This window comes from Miniopterus natalensis, chromosome X (assembly GCF_054644295.1).
Source record: "Miniopterus natalensis isolate mMinNat1 chromosome X, mMinNat1.hap1, whole genome shotgun sequence".
Lineage (NCBI taxonomy): Eukaryota > Metazoa > Chordata > Mammalia > Chiroptera > Miniopteridae > Miniopterus > Miniopterus natalensis.
This window is the reverse complement of record NC_142103.1, coordinates 101,093,688-101,115,717: the sequence shown is the minus strand read 5'-3', so window position 1 is coordinate 101,115,717 and position 22,030 is coordinate 101,093,688. Positions and strand designations below refer to the sequence as shown.

At 46.6% G+C, this 22,030-nt stretch overlaps 1 protein-coding gene across 2 annotated transcripts in view; it reads left to right on the top strand.

Moving 5' to 3' along the window:
• The first annotated feature begins 904 nt into the window (after positions 1-904).
• The window catches only part of EGFL6 (EGF like domain multiple 6), a 33,596-nt gene continuing 12,470 nt past the window's right edge, over positions 905-22,030 (top strand). Inside the window, exons 1-4 of one of the 2 annotated variants that reach the window (XM_087829319.1) lie at positions 905-1,020; positions 11,638-11,750; positions 15,336-15,362; positions 19,171-19,290. In XM_087829319.1, coding sequence (XP_087685445.1) covers positions 947-1,020; positions 11,638-11,750; positions 15,336-15,362; positions 19,171-19,290 — 334 coding nt within the window. In that variant the 5' untranslated portion in view covers positions 905-946. Of the gene's footprint in view, positions 1,021-11,637; positions 11,751-15,335; positions 15,429-19,170; positions 19,291-22,030 lie in introns of both variants that reach the window. The other variant, XM_087829318.1, reaches the window with a different exon arrangement.

Genomic DNA, 22,030 nt, shown 5'->3' with positions numbered 1-22,030 from the left:
AAAGAACATGTTTAGTACCCAGGTGAATCCTCTGGACTCATACAGCATTCGTGTTTCTGCCATTCATTTCTGCACTGGCTACTATGTTACTGTATCATCTGGTGGGCCCATGTGAGTAAGCTGTGGCAGGTGAGTATGGCAGGTCCCTTGTCAGAGGAAGGGGTTGCAGGGGACTTGACATTCCACACTAGCAGCCCATGATTTGCAGCGTGTGAAAGAAAACTCAGCGGAGTATGAACGTCTAAACAGGTATGGGATAAAAGTGTCATTCTGAACCCGCATCCTTGGTTCCTGTTTTGACTTTTCAACTGAATTACTTTTTTTTTTAATGCTCACCCGAGGATATTTTTTTCCATTGCTTTTTCAGAGAGAGTGGAAGGGAGAGCGAGAAACATTGATGTGAGAGACACACCAACTGGTGGCCTCCCCGCGGAGCCCTGGCAGGGCCCTGATCAGCCGCCAGCAGAGCCCGTGCCCTCGAGGCTCTAACCGCCTGGCAAACCGGCTGCGGTCCGACCAGCGCAGGTCTCCCTGAAAGCTGCCCGCATCCGAAATAGGTGGCGGTGCAGCTCCAGCGAAGTGAACTGAGTCTGGGGAAAGTTTCTTGGCGAACTCAACGCGAGGATGCGCGAGGGGCGCTGGAGGCGGGTCCCAGCCAGATGGGCCGGGCCCGCCCCCCTCCCTCCCGCTCGGACCCTCTCCACCCGCAGAGGAGCCTGGCAGCCTGGCTCGGGCGCCCCCACCTCTCCCGAGGCCGCGAGCGCCACCCCGCACCCCACCCCACCCCACCCGGCCAGCCAGCGCCGGCCTCCCTCCCGCCTCTACGGCCGCGGGGAGGCGCGGAGGCCCCCAGCAGAGCAGCTGCGGACGCGGGAGGCTGCGCCCCTGCGCCCTGTCCCGCGCCCTCCGGGGGCAGGCGACAGCGGAGAGAGGCCCTGCGAGGACCATGCGGGCGCCCTGGGCCCTGGCGCTCCCGCTGCTGCTCCCCTGGGTGGCAGGTGGATTAGAGAGCGCGGCCAGGTGAGTGGCTGCCGATCGCCCCCAGCTCCCCGCGGGGCCCCTACTCCGTCCCCGTCCCTCCGGGCCCCCGCGGGTGTGTGCATGCCGAGCGGGACCTGAACGGTGGTACCGGTGCCCGAGCGCCCAGGGCGTCGCTCCAGCCCCCTTTGCGGGGCCGCCTGCCCGCGTCCCCGGGCGGAGGAGCGAGCTCCGCGCGCTGCCCGTGGTGCGCTCGGGCTCCGTGGCCTGCGGGCACCTAGCGCGGGGCGAGCGGGCGGGGGCCTGGCCGTGGGGCGGGTTCCGTGCCTGTGCAGTTCGTGTTTTCCGCCCTCTCCCAACGGCACCGACGGGTTGTCGTCGCGGTTTTGCTGGGGACCGAGGGGAAGGCACTGGGAGGACCTGTACTGAGCGCCTGCTGCCTGTGGCTGAGCCCGCAGTGCAGGGGCTTCCTCTGCTCAGCCGCTTTCTCATTCGGGTTGGTGAATTGGGAAGAACGTGGTTGTCGGAGGAAATCGACTCCTTCTTCTTGCTGTGGCAGTTAAGAACCTGAAGCTTTTCTAAGCTCTGAAACTTATTTTTGCAGAGATCAGCAAAGCCACTTAGGAAGTACGCACATAAAGTGCTCCCTGTAGGCCCGGCACTGTTCAAAACCCTTCAGGACTATTAGCCCGTTTAAGCCCCCTAACTGCTCCTTGTGGAAGGTACTGTTATTATCACAGTCTGGCCCAGAGTCCCTGCTCTTCCCCAGTCATTGGGGCAGCGTTTTGGGACTCACTGGAAAGGGTTTCCTGGTTCCCTGGCTGTGATGTCTTGCTTTTTGGGGTGTCCACTAGAGCAGGGCTGCTCTACTGTGGCACTATTGACTTTTTGGGCTGGAATGGACAATTACGGGGGGGGGGGGGGGCTGTTCTGTGCCTTGTAGGATTTTAGCAGAAGCATCTGTGGCTCCTCTATCCACCAAATGCCTGTAGCAACCTCCCCAAGTTCTGACAACCAAAAGATGTCCCCTGACATTGTCCAATGTCCCCAGGGTGGGAGCCAGAATCGCCTCCAGCTGAGTGAGAACCACTTGCTATTGAGATTTTTAGTGGACAGTTCCCAGGCAGAGCGAGCTGCTTTGCTTTGGGACAGGCTTCTTTAAGGCGAGCCTGTCTGTGTTGCCCTGTAGGAGAAAAGCTTTCATTAAATCAAAGTCCGCCACAGTATTAAGGGATTTTGAAGTTCAAAGAGAACAAACCTCAAATCAGGTTCTTTGAATGTGTGGTCACAAGTTTCAATTTCCTCTTCATGATAAAAATGTGAGATGTTATTTGCTCATAATCACATTGTCCTGGAATGGTGGCAGTTCTTATCTTGCCTGCTTATGAAAGACCAAGTGCTCTTCGGAGATGAGATTACCAATTCTCTAGCAACCAGCAAACTGACCTTCAGGAGCGTCACTCTCAAAGTGCCACCAAATTAAACGAAAAGACGAAAAGCCCCCCAAATAAGCCAAAGAATATTAAAATGGAGAATCCACGTCAGGATTCTGCAGTTCTCAAGATGTGAAGCGTGGTTCACCAGCAGGTGTGTTTATTATCGCCTCAATATGCTTTGAGATGTCAAGTGGCCAGCTCTTTAGGAGCTGCCGGATACCGTGTGTAGTCAACTCCAGACTCCGAGTTACAGGGACACACTAAAAGAGAAGGCTAGGCATTCACTGCAATGTCTACTGATTATTTTCCGAGGTTTCACAACTTATAGCAAAAATTGCCCCTGCTATAGAGAGATTTCTAATATAATCACCAGGTTTTTATAAATTAAAAACCTGCACCATAATTTTAGTGACCTAGAAAATTATGTTTCTTAAATAGTGTTTAGCACATAGTAGACAATTAGCACTCATCAAATAAATAGTGAAAAACACGGATTTGTAGCACAAATTACTCGTAATCCAACAAAACCCACACTAGGTAACTCTTGTTCAACCAAGCTCTTACACTTAATGCATTTAGATGATAAAACTAACCAGAAAGTAAGGGCATTTTGCAGTGAAATTCAACTGTGTATGTACAAATGTTCATTTCAATAGGTTCCAGAGAGCTAATGCATGAATTACTTCATGTCATCGATGAAATCCTTACATTTGCACAGGCTCATAATAAAGATGGTGAAGAACAAATCATAATAGTAATAATAATAATTAGTGGCATGCATTTCTGTAGTCTTAAGCATCAATATTTGGCTTGAACCCCACACTTTTCTATGCCCTTTGGGCATTGGGACAATTTAGGTGCTCTAGACATGCTTTGTCTATTCCTAGCTCTCCCATATTCCCCTGCTTCTACTGTAATTCTCCACTCTTTCCCATAATCCCATTCTCTCCCATAGTACTCTACTGCTCCCATAATCCCATTCTGTCCCATAATTCCATTCTCTCCCATCATTCCTTGCTTCTCCCATAATCCCATTCTATTCCATTGTTCTCTGCTTCTCCCATACCATTCTCTCCCATAGTTCTCTGCTTCTCCCATAATCCTATTCTCTCCCATAATTCCCTGCATCTCCCACAATTCTCCATTCTCTCCCATAATCCCATTCTTTCCCATAGTTCTCTGCTTCTCTCAGAATCCCATTCTTTCCCATAGTTCTCTGCTTCCCCCATACTATTCTGTCCCACAGCTCTCTGCTTCACTAATCGTTTTACACTGATTACATGTTGAAATGATAATGTAGATATTAGATAAAATATATTACTAAAATTGATTTCATCCCTTTTATATTTTTAGAAATGTGGCTACTAGAAAATTTTAAATGCCATATATGGTCATATTTCTGTTGGACAGTGTCAGTCGAGAACATTTATAGATCTAAACTCTAGTTCCTAAGTCTGGCATCTTGTTCCCTATGCATATAAGATAAATATGTTATTAACTTTGCTATACTCGAGATATTCACTTTACTGTGGTGGTTTGGAATCAAATGCACAAAATCAACAAAGTATGCCTGTATTCCAAATGTGTTTCACTCCCCCCACAAATTGAATACATGAAAGCTGATATTTCTACAAAGTGCTTTTGCACACATTATCACCAATGATCTTGTTAGCTTGACTCTGCCTGGCTCGATCAAAGGACATGTGTAGCATAGGTGGGACTTCCTGATGGTCCACCCTGCCAACACCACCGCCTTCCTCTTTAAGTTTACATTCTCTTAGAAGCACACTCAGACCAGGGTTTGAATGTGCATGGTTTATTTGGGAGGTGGCCCCAGGAACTTTAATATGGAAGCTGGGAAGTGGGACAGAGAAGGGAAAAAAGTGTTATAAATATCAGTTACCACTGTGACTTAATCCTACTGAGGAATTCTAGGAAGTTGCAATACCTTCTATGTCCTAATCTCAGGAATTACATTCCTTTATTCCCACCATGTTCCCTTTGTCAGAAGCCAGTCACTAAGTACAACCCTACAGAAGGGGAAGAGAATTATGTTTTATTTTTGAAAGAAGGAGTATCAAAGGATTTGTGGACATATTTTAAAACCCACACACCACACGTGCTGGTTTTCCTCCCACACTGGTTACTCCTTCCCAACCTCTCCTACCAGCCTCCATTTCCAGACATCAGTCTCTGGCCCTATTCTCTCTTTATCTGTACCGTCTCCAGTCCTAGCACTTTCAATACTTCTATATGCAGATTATGCAAAATAGGAATCTCAAGGCCCAGGCTTTCTCTGTGCTTAGGACATCTAAAACTGAATTTTTAAAAAATATGTGTTTTTTTATTTTAGAGAGGAAGGGAGAGGGAGAGAAACATCGATGCACCAGCGTTAATCGGCTGCCTCCTGCACGCTCCCCGCTGGGGAACAATCCCGAAACCCAATCATGTACCCTGACCAGGAATCAAACCAGCAACCTCTCGGTGCATGGTGCGTGGGTCCACGCTCAACCACTGAGCCACACTGGCTGGGCTAAAACTGAATTCTTTTTTTAAAAACATCCTTATTGATTTGAGAGAGGGAGAGAGAGAAACATCAATGACCAGAGAGTCACTGATCAGCTGCCTCCTGCACGCCTCCAACTGAACCCTTGATCAGCTCTCTAGAACTCGCTGACCCCCACCTCACCCCTTCTCCCCATCTCAGAACAAACAGCATCGAAAGTGGTTCAAGCCAAAAACCTGGGCATCCTTCCTGACAACTTGCTCTTCCTCCCCATTTGTGTTCAATCCGGTGCCAAGCCCCATTACCCACCGTCGCCTCACCTGAACCCCCACAGTAGCTTCCTTTTGCTTTTGCTTTTGCCTTCTCCAGTCCACAGTCCAAAATGTTGCTCTTAACCTTTAAATCAGATCACATCAGCCCTCTCCTTAAAGCCTTTCAGCGACTTTCCATAGGATTAAGAATAAAATCCATTCTATTGTAAATAGCATGAAAGGGCCTGCTTGATCTACCCTGTGCCTATTTCTCGAACTCCATTGTATGGCATTCTTCCCTGTGCTCACTATGAACGAATGAATGTGATGAGAAATAAACGTTGCTGTCTTATTAACACTGGCTGTTTTTAATGACCTTCCCTTCCTTGTCTCACTTCCCCACTCCCCTGTCGACCTTTCCTTCACCTCATCACTAAACAACTCCTGCTCTGCTTCTGGGGAAGCCCAAATTAACACACTCCTTTTCCCCAATTTCCACCTAACTCCCGAGCTTGGAAGATAAGTGAGAGACAGAGAGGAAGCAATGGAGAGTTCCAGGTTTTGCCAGTGCTTGCCCTGCCGCTCATAGCATGGGGAATTTGAAGGTCCATCAGTACACACTGGGACTGGCCAGCTTGGTAGCCTATACATTCAGGAAGGTGAGATGCTTCGGGATATCCTTGGGCCTGTTGGACTTGGACTCTGTATCTTGAAGATGGATGGGAACCCAGAATTAATCTCAGCTCCTTAAGTGCAACAGACTTGCCATACTTGGAGCTACGAAGAAAACAGAACAAAACTCAAAAACAAAACAAAACAAAAAAACTCGTCATGGTTGGACCTTGTTATCCCTATTTAGGAAAAAAAAAATATTTCATTAATTTGGCAATATTTAAACGGATTTAAACATCAGTAGAAGAAGCTTTAACTTCTCAATCTGTCTTGGAGAATATCATGAAGTTTCCTGGAACCATAAACAAACATACGGAGAATTCTGGCACAGTATATTTTTGCAGAAAATAAGGAATCCCATGAAGAAATACTACACTACTTACACAATCCCCGGAATGTTTTTAAATTAACTTCAGCTGTGGAGACAGCAATTTTCTGATTAATTTGATCAATGTAGACAGCAAGCTGTATAATGCATTAAAGGAACTCTGGCAATTCAGCATTTAGCTCAGAATCCCACGGCTCGGGGCCTCCTCTCCACAGAGACTCGCTCACCTACATTAATACTTCCCTGCCTCAGGACTAGGCTCCCCGGGCCGTTTATGTGCCAAACATTGTTTAAGAATAGAGATCTGTGAGAGAGATTGAGAGATAGATAGAGATAGAGGGATGGGGGGGGCTGCCCAGCCCAGTCAGGCCTCCCAAGGTGGCAGAGGGCAGTGGAAGTTGTGGGGTCATTTCACTCCACGATCAGGAATTCTTTTTCATAAACTCCCCTTTATTGATGCCCTCAAGTTGATCAGGTTCCATGGGGTTGGGTCAGTCCAGTCAAATGCACAAAAGCTCATTGTACTCGGACATCTGCCGAATCCCAGTGGTTAGTACTATGCCTTAGCCGTGTATGCTTGACACTCCCAGAATCACTGGCCTAATTCTACACATTTGCAAAATGCACGCCGCACTAAGTATGGAACGAAGTGCAATTCCTGCCGAGGGCTTTGTAAGGCGGCGGCTGCTGCTGTTCTGTAGGATGGCTGCCCGGATGGGGAAAAGCTGGGTGCCGGCCTCAGGAAGGGAAACGGCTCTTGGGTGCTGCCGGCATCAGGCCGCCTGGAAGCCCGGCGGCCGGCGCTGTAAAGGAGACAGAGAGAGAAACATCGATGTGACAGAGACACAGCGGTTGGTTGCCTCCACCCGAGCCCCAGCTGGGGCCGGGGGTCGAACCCGGGGCCCTTCTGTGCGCAGGCTGACGCTCTAACCACTGAGCTCGCCGGCCAGTCCCATATAGTGTAACCTAATACTTCCTGGCCCTTATCCGGAATACTCATGACCGGATGGTAAAGTAAAATAATCATTTGAATTAGGGATGGGGAAAGTTCAGGAGTGGGCGTGATGTTCAAGCAAAGCTACGAAGAGAAGCTGCTGGGGAAGTCATTTGAATCATTTGCTAACATTAACATGGCATGGCATGTGAGAACTAGGTAGAAACGGAAAGGTAAAGCTCTTTTAGCAGTTTTTCTATGCTTATTTTTTTTTAGTTTTATTTTTTTCCATCACCATTTACCCCCTCTATGCCTTCTTCCACCTCCACCCACCCCTTGCCCCACGATCTCCACGCTGTTGTCCATGTCTATGAGTTTTCTCTCCCCCCATTAGCAGTTTTGAAGAGATTTTATAAGATAGAGTGTCCTGCTGTTATTGTCAGTATCATGCTTGCCTGTGCTGGATTCCTTTCTTCCCCTCAATAATATTGTTTCAATTTAAACAGAAACACTTAATAATTAATTTACTTTTTATTTGTAGTTTTAAATAGCTGCACATGTGCATTTTTGAAAAGCTGGCAAGCATAAAATGCAGAGCTGGGTTCTTGGTGTAATAAATCAATTTCCTCTGGCATCTGTATAAACCAGCAAGTAATTATAAGCGTTTCTGTCCAGTAGTGATTTCCTCCCTTTAAACTAGTTTTCCATTTTCATGACCAGATATAGAATTTGATGATGAAACCAGTAAAACCCCATTTGTAGCTGTCCCTTTGAAGCTGTCTCTCAAAACTGGGTGAATATAGGGATGGCACACCCATTAATTAAAAGGCGTGTTGCTCATTTATGGACTCGCTTGGTTCTCTGGTGGTTTTTCCTTCAGTGTTGTTTGAAGCTGCTTGGTTGTCTTTTGAAAATATGCACAGAGCATGTCACTGCATCCACATTATAGCTGGAAGCTGAACCAGTGTTTTCTAATTTGTATAGTTCTCTGAACATCAGAATCCATTTTATAGTTCCTAATCATGAGTTGATTCTTAACTATTTTCATTTTTTAAACAAATGAGGCTAAGGCAAGATTTAATTTAAGCTTCTGATTTCTTCTAAGAGAGCGTGCATTCTAAGATACATTTGTGACTGAGAAAGGAATTTCTTACAGTGAATAAGAAATCTTACTTTATTAACATATTTTTGATGGCCCAAGTGTTACTCATTAACATCTCGGAGAGTTTTACAAGTGACACTTTGTACCATGTCAAAAACGATGACTTGGAAGAAATTAATACAACTCAGATTTCTCAGTTTCACCTTTTCACCTACAGGCAAGCATGTGAAAGCAATAAAACTTGAGAGAGAAGATGTCTCTGGAGAGTTGTGGTAACGTGCAAACAGTATATGAATTTCATCTCTGGTAACTCTCTCCTGTCAGTTCACCCCAGGCCCTATTCTGCATAAACCAAAGTAATTGACTTTGCCCAACACACATGAAATGGGTTTGTCCACCTCGGCAGGGGACCCTGGGCTTTTTCACCATAGTTTCTAATTAGACTTTTGGAAAAATATCATATTTCAACAAATTTCAATTTTTTGTATGTGTGATTTCACATCTAACAGTTTTAGTAATCTTGTTAGAGCTTATCAAGCTCATCATAGTTCTATGGAGGCTGGTTTGTGTTTTGTCAAATCTTTAATATTTCCTATTGCTTGAAATCCTTCCATAACTCTCCAGAGCTTTCAAGATGGACAAAATGTTTCCCATGGACACAGGTCTTTCCTTTCTGGCCCCTGCTAATCTCTCTGCTTCCTCTCCCACTCCCCTAGTCCCAACACACACTAGTTCCTATGTTCAAGTTTATAGGCCACCAACTCATGTTCTTAGTGGCTCCATCCTTGACACAGGCTATTTTCTCTGCCTGAAACACCGTCCCACTAAACAGGTTCCTCCCTTGCACCTGGGTAAGTTCCACCAGTCACCAGAATTCATATCAGGTCCCATTTCCTCCAGAATACCCCTTGATGCAGGCATTCCGGGGGTCTGGCAGCTACTGTGGGTTCTTGGCTTCGTACAAGAAAGAATTAAAATACTTTTAAAGAACTTAAAGTGAAAGAGAGTTTATTAATGAAGAAGGGAGACTAAGAGTGGCTACTGCACATACAGAGCGGCCCCTCTCTAGTGGGATTTACTTCATTTATTGAAGCCCATTTAATCGGATGGTAGGGCATTCAATAAGGAGGAAGAGGAATATCCAGGATCTTTCTGGGAAAGGGGTGGAAATTTCTGGGAAGAGCCCCAGCAGGCCTTTCCGTTTCCAGTCATGGCGGTGCAGGGTGTGTCATTTAGCATGCTAATATATTACAAGGAGCATATAAGGAAGCAAGGGGTCACAAAACGGAACCAGAAAGACCCCAAATAGCTGCAGCAATCTTGAGAAAGAAGAACAAAGTTGGAGGGATCACAGTACCAGATATATACTTTTAAATGGTAAATTTAATATTATGTGAATTATATTTCAATTTTTAAAATGCTCAAAAAAGATTCTTAAATGCATCACTGTTTAGGGCTTATTTGCTCAACACACTTTATGTTCAGTAGTCTGTGGTTTCTTCCTTGGGCATTGTTAGTTCCATGCAGACTGGATCAAGTTTATGGTATCCCTTGTAGAACTGTTAGTAATGTCCAGATTAGATTACAACAGATGGCTGTATTATTTCCCAGCCAGAACTCTTGCTGAGAGCACTGTGTTGCTACTTACCAGGCTGTCCTTGACTCTAATGTATCTGTTTACAGTAGACCATGAACTTAGAGAACAGTCTAAGTTCTCTTAGATCGGGTCATTTTCATCATGCTATGTGCCTAGGACAGTGTTTGGACTACAGCAAGCGCTCAGTAAATGTTTCGCTTTAATGCAGCGCTACTTAACAGGGACAGTTCTGTCCTCCAGGGACATTTAGCAATGCCTCAAGACATTTTTGGAGGGGTAGGTGCTACTGGTGTCTGTAGATGGAGGCCAGGGATGCTGCTAAGTATCCTACAATGCACAGGACAGCCCTTAACAACAAAGATTTATCTGGCTCAAAATATTGGTCATGTAGATGTTGTAGGGGTTGAAAACCCCCATTCAGGGGTTGAGCGAATGACTTATAAATCCCGCAAATTAACTCCATTAGAGGATGAAAAAATAGTCCCTTCAAGATCACCTTGATTTGGTGTTCTCAGTTAATGAAGTGTCGCAGTCCATATCTTTGTAGCTCTTAACTGAATAACCAAGTTGGTGGGAGGCAGACCACGAGGGAAACCAGAAAGGTGGTTTAACTTACCGACCTTGACTCAGATGTCATTAACTTGCATAAAATTCAGTCCTGCAGCAGAAAGCACATGGTAAAATGTACATTCCTTGTCAAACAGCCCAGGAAACATTTTACAGTGTATTTAATATGCATGTGCAAACAACCCCAGCCCTCCATAAAATATACAACTTAAGTCTTTTCTTCTAGAATCTGGTAGCAGCCCTGTCCCATGCTAGGCCTGTAAGTAGGCAAACATGCAGCGAGCTTCATCCATGGCCCAGAATACTTAGGGGCACTTGGTGGCCAGGCTCATCTGGTCAGGGGTCAGCAAACTGCAGCCTGCAGGTCAAGGGTGGGTGGGCATGTTTTTATGTGGCCCATGAGCTAAGAATGGTTTCTACCTTTTTAAATGGCTAAAGCTAAGACAAAAGAAGAATACTATTACATGCCACGTGAAAAGTATATTAAATTCAAATTTCAGTGTCCATAAATAAAGTTTGATTGAACATAGCCACTCCAGCTGTTTACGATTGCCTGCAGCTACTTTTGCAATTGGACAGTGACATATAACCCGCAAAGCATAAAATAGCTACCATCGGACCCGTTATGGAAAATGTTGGCCTGCCCCTGCTGTGCGGTTGAAGAGTTTAGCAGAGAGGAAGGAGAAGGTGCCAGGGCTGGGGAGGGGCCTCTTCCACTGGGCTGGAGTTCCCTCAACTATAACACGGGCGAGCCTGGCCCAGGGGGCCCCAGAGTCCTTCCAGCTCTTACCCGGCTCTAGTGTGTGGACCTTCCAGTTTGTCCAAGGGCTCCCGGGTGGCCAGTGGGGCAAAAGTGCAGTGCTCTTACCTGGACAGAGCCACAGGCAGGGGACGTCGCATAAACAGACACAGGCCTGGGTAGCCGCTGTGCCTACGTGGAGCAGACTTGAAAACTGGCACCCTGGGAGGCTCGGGAACATAAACGTTTGGCCACTTTCACGTGCCCTAGTTTCCTAGGTTATGTTAACCCCAATTCTTTTCACCCTGGGGAAGAAGGAGATGAGTGACGCTAATTATTGGGGAAGCCTGGCAAGGAGCAGACAGGCCGCCCCGAATTCGGGTTTTCAAAGCGGAATTGAGCGCTTCCGGCGAGTTTATTGGAAGTAGCCGGGTAACTGAGATGCCTGCTGCGCAGTCAGTCGCAGGGAATGTTCTCTGCTGCCCTTTCTGTGTCCTTAATACTAACATGCAGCCTTTTGTTCGCAGCCCAAGGCGCCACGGACTGTGGGGCCCAGCGCTCCGGCCCGGCCTCTGTCGCTATGGACCCAAACTGGCCTGCTGCCACGGCTGGAGGGGCGGCAGCAAGGGAGCCTGTGAAGGTAATTTTGTAAACTCAGCCCTTCTGTGCTCGGGTGGTGGGCCAGGTCTTCAGGTTTTTGTCTGTGACACCATACGCTGTGGGTTCCCGGCAGAGGAACGTGGATAGCTGCGAGCACCCAAGCTCTGAGGCCTCTTCCCATCGAAAATGTGACTGACCCCATCACCCTAGATGTGATTTGTTTTAGGAGACCTGCCTTGTCACTGATTCCTGTTGCTATCTTAGTGAGCGTGACGGGGTGGCTTGTTACTCTTTTAATCTGGAGAAACTGAGTTGGGCAAAAATAGGCCAATAAATATCTCCTTCCAATTATAATTTTTTGCAATTGATTTCTAATGATACATACTTTTTAATTATGAATCATGCAACCGGTAGGCTTTAGTCAGAAACATGAAAGTAAGTCATTTACTTTATAATTTTGTTACATTTCAAAAGTCCATTGTGCCAGTTTCTAGATGATTTGAAGGGATACATACATATATGCAAATATTTTAAATATTTTTCAGATTCCTTATACAAATTTCATACTAAGGAACAATAATTTGTCTTGGACATTGTTTCTCAAACCATATGTTAGGAGCTCCGAGAAAGGACTCTGATCATTTCAAGAGGGCTGGGGAGGACAGGGATTTACGCTGAGTTTTGTGGTGGTTTGTTTTTGGTATGACTTTCTACAATAACCAACACCGCAGTGTAGAGGAATGAAATCTGCATTCATCCCTCCCAGCTGACTGAGCTGGGGTGCACTCTTTTGTGGCAGGAGTCTGCTCTCACTGTCCCTGTGTCCCTCAGTGGCATATGGCTGAATCTCAGTGTTTTATCTGTTAAACGGACGAATGCGCCACTGCATGTCCCATACACTTTAGGTGATGGTGTGGGTTGTATTAGATTATAAACTGTAAGGCACAAAAATTTAGCTATTTTTAAGAATGACAATATTGCCTTATTTTTCTGGTCTGTCCCTGCCCCAACCTGCTCCTCTCTCTGGTTCAAAAATATCTGGCTAGGTGAGGGCAGAACTTGATAATATCCAAAATCCACGAGACACTGGAAGACATTGACATCACTCCTACACGCTCAATATTATTCAGAACCTTCCACCATCACAGTTTCCTTGTAATGAAATAACAGAGGATGAAGATACTTGAAAAAATATTTGAAGGTCATCATTGCTGGCCTAGATGAAGTTAGACATCCCCCTGGGACTTTATCTTTTAGAAGGGTGAGTCCTCACACTGATAGCACCATGAGCAAGGGCGCTGCTTTAGAACCAGAGTGATGCGGCCGCCCAAGGCCGGGCGGGTCAGCTCACTGAGGCCCCACTTCCTCCCCTGCACCCTGGAGAGACCAGCACCTACTTCAGAGGGTAAGGAGTGGAAGCACTGGAGAGTACGCTCTTACCTGGCACACAGAATATACCTCGTACATTACCCTCGGTTCAGAAAAGGCCCATAACTCTCCTCGCAGACTTCTGGCTGTTAGAGGACCAACCAGGCGACGGGGGAATTAAATGTTGATTTATTTTATTTCTAGTCACAACATAACATATTCGAAGTCAGTCAGGTGGAAAGGGGCAAAAACCACGTGAACCACATGACTTGGATCCTCTCTTACAGTCACAGGAACCTCAGCACCTGCTGCCGTAAAACGTGCATGTCTGGTGAATAAATGAGGGTGAGCTTCGGCCTTCTGGAAGGGCTATTCTGTAACTGGATCAGAGCAGTTTGGCCACGGGACACATGGCCGGTCACGTTCTCAGTGCTTTTGTGGACGATATAATACTATAGGCTCGAAAGAATTTAAAGCAAGATGTTAAAAGAGCAAGTAAGTGCAGAGGGTTCGAGAAAAATGCTCACTGTGCAAGTCTGGCGAGCTGAAGGGGTGCTTGGCACCCCCACTGCCCCAGTCAAATGTTCAGGTTAACGCCGTTGCCGTGACTTTTATATGTAAACTCTGTATCATATGTTACCCAGTTTGCATGGTCCTTCTTGATAGTCAGTCATATGCTCCTTGAGGCACCGAACAGCAGGGTGCTTGGTCCCCGATGGCCAGGTCCCTGATTGCTGCGCCGGAGTGTGGGCTGCGTGGCAAGGGGACAAGAGCACAGAGCCGGAGCCGGCCTGGGGCCCCGGCCTACCCAGGGCCTTCACCTCCACCTGCCCGGCCGCGCTCATTCCTCTCAAGGCCCAGCCTCGACGCCAGAGCCCTGCAGACCTCGGCCCTCAACTCCGTATCGTTAACTGTCACCTGCACATCACTTAGCCAGATGTTGGCCGCGAACAAGTCGCTAAGGAAAAGCTACAGATGGCGGGCTTTCGGGGAGAATTGAACAAGAGAGCTTTACTTCCTCTAAAGCCCACTTGAATCTCAGACCATTTTAGGCATAAACTGAGTTTCTCCGTGGATTGGCTATTCAATCGCAGGTCCGAAGTTGCTTTCTGGAGCTTGGACCTTATGGTAGCAGGAGTATTATTCACCGACGCTTCTGTGTTCTGTTTGGCATTTATCCTGGGCTTTCCTGTCTGGACCGCATTGAAAGTAACTTTCCAGGGAACAATCAGAGGGCTCCAGGGCTTAAAAAAATAAGAGATTTCTTTTTCTAACATTTAAACTTAAAGCTGTACCACAAGTAGGTATCCATAACAATATAGACACCGCTGAGGGCCCTCGATTCCCTGCGCCTCCTCTCTCTCTCATTCATTGTTTCTCTCTCTCCCTTTCTTCTCTTCGGGTTTTCCCATTTCCCTTTTTTCCCTATCTACTGCTTTTTCTCCCTGTCTCCTCCCTATGAGCTGGGCTTAAACTGCCCATCATCTTTGACTATTTTTTTCTTGCCTCCAACCCAGTCAGTTGCACATCCTATTCTTGTGTTTTCTCCCACCGTTTCATTCAGCAAGCAAATATTTATTGTACTGAGTGCTTCATTTGTGTCAGGTGTCCGGATACAGAAGTAAATAAAGCAGTAAAGTCCTGCATTTATTATGGTGCCGCCATCATCATCATCATCATCATCATCATCATCACCATGCTTTTCATTCCCATCCTTAGGGCTGGAGCTTCCCACCCTCCCTGCCTCCAATCTGCGGTGGTTCTTTTTACTGATAATCCACAGCATTAAACGGCTTTGATCATTCAAAATGAAAGTAGGAGAGAAAATATGGAAAAGAAAGAAAAGGCAAGTGACAAAAAGAAGGAAAGGGACCTTGGCACTTGGCCCACTAGTCTCTTCCCGCTGACCCATTATACTTCTTTTATTAAATCTTTCATGTTTATGTGCAAGGCTGGCTGGCTGTGGTCTGAAAGGCTCTGTTTTTCTTTGAATGCCACTGGAGGTGTGGCAGTGCTAAGCAGAGTTACAATAAATTTGCATTCCTTGGGGTTGAGGGGTGATGGGGGGTGGTCTAGTTCACAAGCAAAACACTTTCCAGTATATTAAAGGTGAAAACAGGCCAGAGAGAAAGCAGATTGTCCTCAATGTCCCCATGGGTTTCTCTGCCATACAGAAGGCGGCTGAGTTTGACGTGAGTACCTTTCACTGTGCTAACTGCTCCTGTTCTTATCCTCAAAACACCTTTTCTTTCCACAGCTACATGTGAGCCTGGCTGTAAGTTCGGTGAGTGTGTGGGACCAAACAAATGTAGATGCTTCCCAGGATACACCGGGAAAACCTGCAGTCAAGGTCAGTCGAGAAGACCAGGGTCCTAGTCCAAACCTACCCCAGACCTTTCACAAGCATTTCCATCACTGCAGCGAGGTTTGTGGCATGATATACTGCTCAGCATTTCATAGGTTTTTGCTCCAATCTTCAAACGAAAGTGGTCTCAGAACTAGAATTTTCAGTCAGTCTCTTCTCCCATAAAAGTATAAAAGTCATTTTGATGCTTTTGTCAAGATGCCAGAGAAAAGGTCTTTTTCTCTAAAAAAATAGTTTTATTGTGTTTTCAAACTACTGAAGTAATGCATATTTTTCACTAAAGAAAACAGTGTAAAAGATATACAGTAAATTAAAAAGTGAGTGCCCAATCCTGGCCAATGTGGCTCAGTTGGTTGGGCATCGTCTTGTGCACTAGAAAGTAGGTGGCCAGTTCAGTTCCTGGTCAGGGCACATGCCTGGGTTGTAGGTTTGATCTCCAGTAGGGGGCGTGTTGGAGGCAACCCATCAGTGTTTCACTCTCACATTTTGCTCCTTTCCCTCTCCCTCTCCCTTCCTCCCTCTCTAAAAATCAATATATATATATATATATATATATATATATATATATATATATATATTTTTTTTTTTTTTTTAATTGAGTGTCCACCCCCAGTCCCTACTCTAACCATAGTTAACAGTCTGTCCTAGGTCCCTGCAGGCCTCTTCTGTGATAGGACCAACATCAGCATTTCTCATGGGCTTCTCCCATGTCAGCACATACAGAGCTGCCTCCCACTTTTTAAGCCTGTATCCTACCGCCTAGTATGAATACTTTTATCATTTATGTAAAAAATACTTTATTTAACCACTATCATCTAAGTTGTCTCTAATTATTCGTCATTATAAACAATGCTAAAGCAGACATCATTCTATGCATATCTTTTCACCTTGAGTGGATATTCTTATAGGATAAATTCTAAAAATGGAATTGTTGGGTTGAATAACATGCATATTTTTTATTTTAATGGAAATATTTTAAAAGGCAATTTGTGACTTTTGTCACAGGCTATTTATTTGAAGATATAGAAGAGTTTATTTATAATATTGAGAACAGCAGTTCTCAATCTGGATAATTTTGTCCCCCAGGAAGAGTTGCCAGATAAAATACAGATCCCCAGTTAGATTTAAATTTCAGATAAACAACAAATAATTTTATAGTGTACATATGTTCCAAATATTGAATGGGCTACATGTATACTAAAAAAGTATTAGTCATTTATCTGAAATTTAAATTTAAATGGGTATCCTATACTTTTATTTGCTGAATCTGGCAGCCTTACCCCAGGGGACACCTGACCAAGTTTGAAGGAGTTACGACCCTCCTCTAGGGGGTGGAGGCCAGGGATGCTGCTAAGCAGCCACAGTGCACAGCGCTGCCCCCTACAGTGAAGAACCATATGACCCAAATGTCAACAATGCTGAGGCTGAAAAGCCCTGGCACGAAGAAACCTGCAATAATTCAGAAAGTGTCCCCGGCTCTGTAATGCAGGTGAGCAAAGAGCAGCAAATCAGGCTCAGTGGGCCTCAAGAATAAGGCTGCCAGTGTTGTGGAAAGGCAGATGAGGTCCCCAGCAAGGCCAGCACCCGCGGCACTCGCCGCCCCAGGCCTTGCGGCCACGCCCGGAGCGCAGCTGTCCGGATGGAAATAGCCTTCCTTTGAGCTGCGGCCCTGCAGCCTCAGGGAGGAATTTCTGACTCTGTCCCCCCCCAGCAGAGAGGCCAGCGCCCTGAGGCGTGTCCTGGCCCTGTGTCCAGCTCTTGAGGGAGCTGCACCAAGAATCATGCTCCCCTAAGTACTAATCCAGCTGTGTCCCCTACCAGGCTCTTCAGACCAGGAAGCCTCATTTCCCAGATGGCTTGGATTCTGAGAGATTTGGAGTAGAGAAGATATTTTTCATGCTGGTTTTCAAGCCCCAGTAAAATGTTAAGATTGAAGGAGTTGTCCAGTTGGCTCAGGTTTGAGACCGCCTGTCTTCCCCTACAGCCTCCCTGTCCCAGGACAGCCTGATCGAAGTTTATATATGTGTGTCCATTAATGGCAGCAGGCCTCAGCCCTCCACTGATGTGTTTTCCAAAAGTGCCTCTTCCAAGAGACGAGTGCGTCACCTCCGGGTTGGGGCCAAGTGATGGGTGTTCCTGGCTCTGCCATTACGTCCAATCAGCGTTCTTCAGCTCCCCCTTTTGAAGCAGTTAGGGTTCGTGCAAGAGATGGTAGGGTGCAAGGGATAGGCACTAGACAAGGGCTTTCAGATGTCCAGCTAGGGCACCGGAAAATCCCCACGTAAGGGTCTTTTCAGAGGCGAAAGCATTGCTTATGCCGAATGTTTGTCCTACAAGGAATGTGGTTGTTGTTATCTTCCTTGAAGGGGTTAAGCTGTGAGGCACCCACATGACAGAATTTCTAAACTCAAGCTCCTCTGCCCATGATCACTTTCAAAGTTTCGTTTTCCTTCTGTATCATTTTTATTGTAATAAAATTATTCATTCTTACCACCTGGAGATAACCAGCATTAGCATCTAGAACATAACCTCCCGGGCCTTTTTTTTTTTTTCCTATGCGTTTTTATTTTATGTTTTTTACAAGTTTGGCATCAATCTGTACAGGTGGTTTCACAGTCTTCTGTCCTTATTGAACAATATTCGCTGAACATCTTTACGTTGGATTCACTGTTGTCCTAAGGCCTTACCACCACTAGCTGCCCCGCTGGGCTCCCTGCAGAGGCTGTGGGCCAAGGCAGTTTGGCCAGTGCAGGTCCTCCCTAAATGCTAACAACCGAAGCCCGGCCGGCGTGGCTCAGCGGCCGAGCATTGACCTAGGACCCAGGAGATCGTGGTTCGATTCCCGGTCAGGGCACAGGCCCGGGTTGCGGGCTCGATCCCCAGCAGGGTCACGTAGGAGGCAGCTGATCAGTGACTCTTATCATTGATGTTTCTCTCTCTCTCTCCCTCTCCCTTCCTCTCTCTGAAATCAATAAAGATATATTTAAAAATAATAATAATAACTGAAAAGAGGCTGTGCTGGGGGCATCTGGCATAGGCTGCTTGAGATAGCATCAAAGGCAATATTATCTGAAATATAAGTCTTAACTTTTTATTCAAGTAGTGCACACACAGAACTGTGCATGTATCAAAAAGGTACAGCTCAATGAATTTTCCAGAACACCCGTGAGGCTGGGATTCAGATCAAGAAACAAAAATGCAGCCTGCCAGAAGAGCCCTCCCCCTCCTGTGCAGTCGCTTGTCCCCCACCCCCAACAGGACGCCATACCTTGACCTCTCACGTGATGAATTCGTTATGCATCACGTCCAGCTCCCTCCGCTCAGTACCATGTCGTGCGCTCCGTCCACTGTCCTTGCAGCGTGTTCCGTTGCATGAGCATGGAAGGTGGTGGCCCGCCTCCTGCGGGGCGTGTTGCTGAGCTATATCCACGTGGGGTCTCTGTGCGCTGGACACCGGGACTGGAATTGCTAGGCCCTGAGTGTGTGTCTAGGTTTAGTAGATTGTGCCAAACACTTTTCCCAAGTGGTTGTACCCATTCGCGTTTCGTCCAATATTGTACCATCACTCTGTGTGCTCCACCGCCTCGCCAACCCTTTAAAGAGGCCAGCCGCTGTCCCATGTCCCATGTCCCCAACCCCACGGTGAGGTCAAAGGAAGCCGACCCAGTTCCTCATGTGGATGTTTCGGGATTCAACTAACCTTTCTCGTGTTCTCACTGCCCTGCAGATGTGAACGAGTGTGGAGAGAAACCCCGGCCGTGCCAACACAGATGCGTGAACACACATGGAAGCTACAAGTGCTTCTGCCTCAGTGGCCACATGCTCATGCCCAATGCCACGTGTGCCAGTAAGTGTCAGTCAACCTCTGAGGCTTGACTTTTGCCATTTGATGCTTGGGGGAAAGTTGACTTGAGTGTTAAAAAAACCAAAATGAAACAAACAAACAAAACACCAAGAAAACTCTAACATTGCCCCAGGCTAAAACATTTTTGAGCACTTTTATAAAAAATTGTGGTAAAATATATATAACATAGAATTCACCATTTTAACCATTTTAAAGTATACAATTCAGTGGTATTTTATACATTCACAATGTTGTATAACTATCTAGAACTATAACTCCAGAACATCTTCTTCACCCCTAAAGGAAACCATCTCCAGTAGCAGTCACCCCCATCCCTCTGGCGATGACACATTTGCTTTCTGTCTCTATGGATGTGGTTATTAAGTAAAAAGACTAGCTGAGGAAAAGAATAAATTCGATATCTCTATACACAGGGATCTACTGGGTTTCTTGATGAAAATAAACATGTTGAATAAAATAAGCATATTGTTTTAGGAAGGTGATAAATTAAAATTCCATCTTGAGATATCAGTGCCGCCAACTACCTTTCTCATGCCCTTTGCCTCAGGCTCAAAGATTAGTCCCTCTTGTTGTAAATACACTCTGATTCATATTCCTGAAAAGAAAAGCCCTTCTGTGATAAAGAGAAATACGTGTCCTTTGGGAGAGTGAGTCTCTATCCATTCATTTATCGGGAAGAAAGGCTTTTCAGGTTTGATGTTGCAGCTAAAAGGTAAACACATCCCCCTTGCCTGCCTCCCCCTCCCTCCCCTCTCTGCATCTCTCTTTCCATGGCCCTGCCGCTCCCACAAGCCTGGAGCCTGTGCCTCCTGCCAGCCTCCTGTGGTTGCAGGGCCTTGTGGACTCCCCAGCCCACCCTGGCCGTTCCTGCGGTTGTAAAATCGTGGCTCATGCAGAGCTCACTGCTCCCCTGGCGCACCCTTGTGCTGTTCCTCCCTGGCACAGGGCCCCCGCACCGCCACTCGTCCAGATTCTTTCAGCAGGCAAGCTGAAGAGAGAGAGCCGGCATTCAGAGAGGCTTAAAAAAATCCTTACCATTAGAAATTAAACTGAAGGCAAATACATAGCTTAATGAGTTCTTACAAGGTGAGCACCCAGGCAACTACTACCAAATAGAACTCTGCCACCCCTGTGGGGACCACCAGCCAGGCTTCTATACTTAATCACTTAACATTTCTGAAAAGATATGTGCTAATGGATGTTTCTAAAACATTCCATGAAAGCCCAGTCAATGCCAAAAAGATATCTTTCTCCAAATGGAAAGATAGAATTAGGTAATTTTGAAGGTTCATTTTAAAAGAAGACTAAAGAGAAGGAAAGGTAAACTCGGTGTTTGTTGCATTGCCTTGGCCTGTGTGTCTAGCCCTGCACCTTCTTTGTCTATTTCTGTGTGTGTAAGGGTTGCCTGTGCCTCCCTGTTTATAGCTCAAAGTGTCCAGGTAGCCCTGGACCTCTTTCCTGGATGCTGATTTTTTTTAAATATATCTTTATTGATTTCAGAGAGAGGAAGGGAGAGGGAGAGAGAGAGCTAGAAACATCAATGATAAGTCACTGATGGGCTGCCTCCTGCACGCCCCCGACCGGGGATCGAGCCCGCAACCCGGGCACGTGCCCTGACCGGGAATCGAACCCCAATCTCCTGGATCCTAGGCCGACGCTCAACCGCTGAGCCACGCCGGCCGGGTGCTCCCGGATGCTGATTTTATTCCACCCGGCTCCTTGCAGTCTCTTGTCCAGCTGAGTGATTGGCATGCTGTGGATGTGGTGGATGGAGTGAGCATATTCACCATGCTCCCCTATTGTAGAAGCTTATGATCCACACATTCCGGACTCCTGCTGAGGAAATGCATTTTTGTGAGATAAGTTACGTTTAGCAATGAGTGACAGAAAACTCCAACTAAATCATCTTATTTGCTTAAAAAACAAAACAAAAAACAATCTGGAGGCAGGCAGTTTCACAACAGCTCAGCAAGGACTCATCCTCAGGGTATTGATTTCGTTGTCATGCTTGTTGCCTCAGAGTCACAATGTGGCTGCCCCAGCTCCAGATATCACACATACATTTAAGGTAGGCAAGACAGTGGGGAAAGGAGTGGTGCCAATGAATGAACACCTCTTTCATGACCATCCCTTTTGTCGTGCGGCAGCATCTTTTCCAGCAGACTTGTCTGTATATCTCTTTGGCCACAACTAGGTTACATGGCCACTCCTTATTGCTGCAAGGGGAACTGGGCAAAAGACAAGTGTCTGGCTTTTCAGCCTCAATGATGGCAGTAGCAGGAGAAAAGGGGGTCCAGAACGGCTTTCTGGCAGCCGATCAGTTGTATCTGCCACATGTTTTAAAACTGGCACCTAGGAGACCAAGTCTCATGACTCAAGTGACTCTCACTGAGCCTAGACATGCACGGAGAGACATGCAGAGCGGATTATTTTACCCTAATGACTCGGGTTGCTCACCTGCACCGGAGGTTGCATTTTTAACCCGAGAGAGCAGCCAGGTGACATGAAGGAGTGACTAGAGCTCAGGTGGGAGGAGAGAGGTGCAGGCTGGCGACTGAGGGCTGCGTGCCCCGCCTACAGAAAGTCACATCCAACATGGGCCCACGCAACAGACCATGCGGCCACCAAGCGCCGCCCTGCGCAGAGTCCGCTTAGCTCTCAGACTCCCAGGCGTGCCTATAGCTGCATGCCACGTGTTGCGGTCAGCACCCCGGGCTCACGG